The sequence below is a fragment of the Ictalurus furcatus genome, chromosome 28, assembly GCF_023375685.1.
Source record: "Ictalurus furcatus strain D&B chromosome 28, Billie_1.0, whole genome shotgun sequence".
Taxonomy (NCBI): domain Eukaryota; kingdom Metazoa; phylum Chordata; class Actinopteri; order Siluriformes; family Ictaluridae; genus Ictalurus; species Ictalurus furcatus.
This window is the reverse complement of record NC_071282.1, coordinates 16641299-16645722: the sequence shown is the minus strand read 5'-3', so window position 1 is coordinate 16645722 and position 4424 is coordinate 16641299. Positions and strand designations below refer to the sequence as shown.

Here is a 4424-nt window from a genome sequence, read left to right as displayed (position 1 = left end):
TTTACCTGTTTACCTTTCACTGCACACGCCTGTTTACCTTTCACTGCACACGCCTGTTTACATTTCACTGCACACGCCTGTTTACCTTTCACTGCACACGCCTGTTTACCTTTCACTGTACACGCCTGTTTACATTTCACTGCACACGCCTGTTTACCTTTCACTGCACACGCCTGTTTACCTTTCACTGCACACGCCTGTTTACATTTCACTGCACACGCCTGTTTACATTTCACTGCACACGCCTGTTTACCTTTCACTGCACACGCCTGTTTACCTTTCACTGTACACGCCTGTTTACATTTCACTGCACACGCCTGTTTACCTGTTTACCTTTCACTGCACACGCCTGTTTACATTTCACTGCACACGCCTGTTTACCTGTTTACCTTTCACTGCACATGCCTGTTTACCTGTTTACTTTTCACTGTACACGCCTGTTTACTTTTCACTGCACACGCCTGTTTACATGTTTATCCGCTTATCCTTCACTGTACACACCTGTTTACATGTTTATTTGTTTACCCTTCACAATGATTAATGAATGAAGAAGATGATGATGATGATGATTAATGATGATGATTAATGATGATGATGATGATGATGATGATTAATGATGATGATGATGATTAATGATTCATGATGATGATGATGATTGATGATTAATGATGATGATGATTAATGATGATTAATGATGATGATGATTAATGATGATGATGATGATTAATGATGATTAATGATGATGATGATTAATGATGATGATGATGATTAATGATGATTAATGATGATGATGATGATTAATGATGATGATGATGATTAATGATGATTAATGATGATGATGATTAATGATGATGATGATGATTAATGATGATGATGATTAATGATGATGATGATGATTAATGATGATGATGATTAATGATGATGATGATGATTAATGATGATTAATGATTGATGATGATGATTAATGATGATGATGATGATGATGATTAATGATGATTAATGATAATGATTGATGATTAATGATGATGATGATGATGATTAATGATGATGATGATTAATGATTCATGATGATGATGATGATTAATGATGATTAATGATAATGATTAATGATGATTAATGATGATGATGATGATGACTAATGGTGATGATGATGATTAATGATGATTAATGATAATGATTGATGATTGATGATGATGATGATGATTAATGATGATGATGATGATGATGATTAATGATTGATGATGATGATGATGATGATTAATGATGATGATGATTAATGATGATGATTAATGATTGATGATTAATGATGATTAATGATTGATGATGATTAATGATTGATGAATAATGATGATGATTGATGATGATGATTAATGATTCATGATGATGATGATGATGATGATTAATGATTGATGATGATTAATGATTCATGATGATGATGATGATGATTAATGATGATGATGATTGATGATGATTAATGATGATGATGATTAATGATTGATGATGATGATGATGATTAATGATGATGATTAATGATTGATGATGATGATGATGATTAATGATTAATGATAATGATGATTAATGATGATTAATGATAATGATGATAATGATGATTAATGATTGATGATGATGATGATTAATGATGATTAATGATTGATGATGATTAATGATGATTAATGATTGATGATGATTAATGATGATTAATGATAATGATGATGATTAATGATGATTAATGATTGATGATGATTAATGATGATTAATGATAATGATGATGATTAATGATTGATGATGATTAATGATTGATGATGATTAATGATGATTAATGATAATGATGATGATTAATGATGATTAATGATAATGATGATTAATGATGATTAATGATTGATGATGATTAATGATGATTAATGATAATGATGATGATTAATGATTGATGATGATTAATGATTAATGATTGATGATGATTAATGATGATTAATGATAATGATGATGATTAATGATGATTAATGATAATGATTAATGATTGATGATTAATGATTGATGATTAATGATTAATGATTGATGATGATGAATGATGATGATGATTAATGATGATGATTAATGATGATGATGATGAAGTGTCATAAAGCACTTCGGGGTGTGCTGATAAAGGAAAATGGGGTGGTGTGATTATTTTTCTATAACAGCATGTCCTGAGATGTTTTATTTATTCCTCATGCACATCATTGCACCTGCTTTCTGGAGGAAAATTGACTAACAGCAGGCTCACACAGAGGAAAGCTTTCTGTGGGAGGGATCTGAAGGACCTGCGGCAGAGTGAAGAACGTTTAAACCTCTCACATCTCCATAATAACACTGCAGAAGAAAAGCGTGTGCTGAAAATAAAAACGCATGTGAGTCAAATTCACAGAGGGAGAGGCCTCTGCTCTGCGAACACTTAGGTTTTCATCAGGAGAGCTCTTCTCTAAAGTTCACCGCCCTAAACAGTACGAGTGTGTGTGTGTAAGAGATTGTGGCAGGTGGAGACAAACACACTGCATTACACTTTAATTAAGCAGAAGCCCACAGCAGCTACAAATACACCCACACAGGTCTAAGAACAGGTGTGTGTGTGTGTGTGTGTGTGTGCTGGGAATGAATGAGCAGCTGTCATGGTGTCCCCATCAGGAAGTTGCCAAGGTGGCAGAATAACACAATACAGCCTCTGCCGTGTGTGTGTGTGTGTGTGTGTGTGTGAGTGTGTGAGTGTGAGAGAGAGAGACAGTCATCAGAGACACTAACAGACTCCTGGGACAGTGAGGGAGGGGGTGGGGTGTCTCATCCCTGTTCAGACATGAACCCTCAGGCTCACTGTAAAATCAATCACCCTGAACATCTCACTACACTACACTACACTATATTATATATATATATATATATATATATATATATATATATATATATACACACACACACACACACACACACACAGACACACACACACACACGGGCCTATAGAATGTATCCCAGAAGGTCCCAACTCCTTGAATGGGCCTACAGCTTTTGCAAAACACACACACACAGCTCATCATTCCCATCTTTAACTGTTGACGCACAAAAATGTACAAAACATTTATAACCGTGGTTTCATCTTATCCCGTCATATACTCTATGAGCTCTGACTAAATGTATATAGAGATGTTCTGAAGAAAAACTACACAAGCCCTGAACTGCAAGTTGTGGGGGAAAAAATACAAAATCAGTGCTTTGTGGTTATGTATTATCCTGTTATTTCGACGTATAGTGGAACTCAGTGGACACACATACAGTATATGTGCAATTATTATCATTCACTTAAATACATTCGCATATCATATTTCATACCCCACCCACCCCAAACCACACCACCCCACACCATCCCACCCCAAACCACACCACCCACCCCACACCATCGTACACCACCCACCCCAAAACCACACCACCCCACACCATCCCATCCACCCCAAACCACACCACCCCACATCATCCCACCCTACACCACCCACCCCAAAACCACACCACTCCACACCACCCCATCCCACCCCACACCACACCACCCACCCCAAACCACACCACCCCACACCATCCCACACCACCCACCCCAAACAACACCCCCCCCACACCACCCACCCCAAACCACACCACACCATCCCACACCACCCACAGCACCCCACACCATCCCACACCACCCACCCCAAACAACACCCCCCCACACCACCCACCCCAAACCCCACACCATCCCACACCACCCACAAAACCCCACACCATCCCACACCACCCACCCAAACAACACCCCCCCACACCACCCACCCCAAACCACACCACCCCACACCATCCCACACCACCCCACACCATCCACCCCAAACCACACCCCCCCACACCACCCACCCCAAACCACACCACCCCACACCATCCACCCCAAAACCACACCACCCCACACCATCCACCCCAAAACCACACCACCCCACACCACCCACCCCAAACCACACCACCCCACACCATCGTACACCACCCACCCCAAAACCACACCACCCCACACCATCCCACACCACCCACCCCAAACCACACCCCACACACCATCCCACCCCACACACCCTAAACCACAGTTTACTGTTTGACACACCAAATAGACCAAAAAAAAAAAAAAAAGACAAAGAACCATGGTTTCATCATTTATAGAGAATCTACACAGAAAAATAAAGCTTGGAAGGAAGTAGCAGAGATCGTTGGGGCCTCTGGTGAGTGCACATAGCTAGTACAGTTAGCGTGCTTTAATCCGGGAACGAAGCTAGTACAATACCGAGCATGTAAATCAAAACAAGCAGTTTTCACACCGATTAGTGCCGTATTTAATTGAACCTGTGTTTAACCAGTTCGCTAGTTAGTATTAGCTAAAGACCATTTATCGTTGT

The 4424-nt window shown here is 39.4% G+C and overlaps 1 protein-coding gene across 1 annotated transcript; it reads left to right on the top strand.

Moving 5' to 3' along the window:
* Positions 1-3305: 3305 nt before the first annotated feature.
* LOC128603316 (uncharacterized) lies at positions 3306-4130 on the top strand. The gene has a single exon (XM_053617623.1). The coding sequence runs from the start codon at positions 3306-3308 to the stop codon at positions 4128-4130; it is 825 nt and encodes a 274-aa protein (XP_053473598.1).
* The last annotated feature ends 294 nt before the right edge of the window (positions 4131-4424 follow it).

Bases quoted from the DNA above. Each gene is read 5' to 3' on its own strand.
- LOC128603316 (XM_053617623.1), top strand. From the start codon at position 3,306: ATGTGCAATTATTATCATTCACTTAAATACATTCGCATATCATATTTC.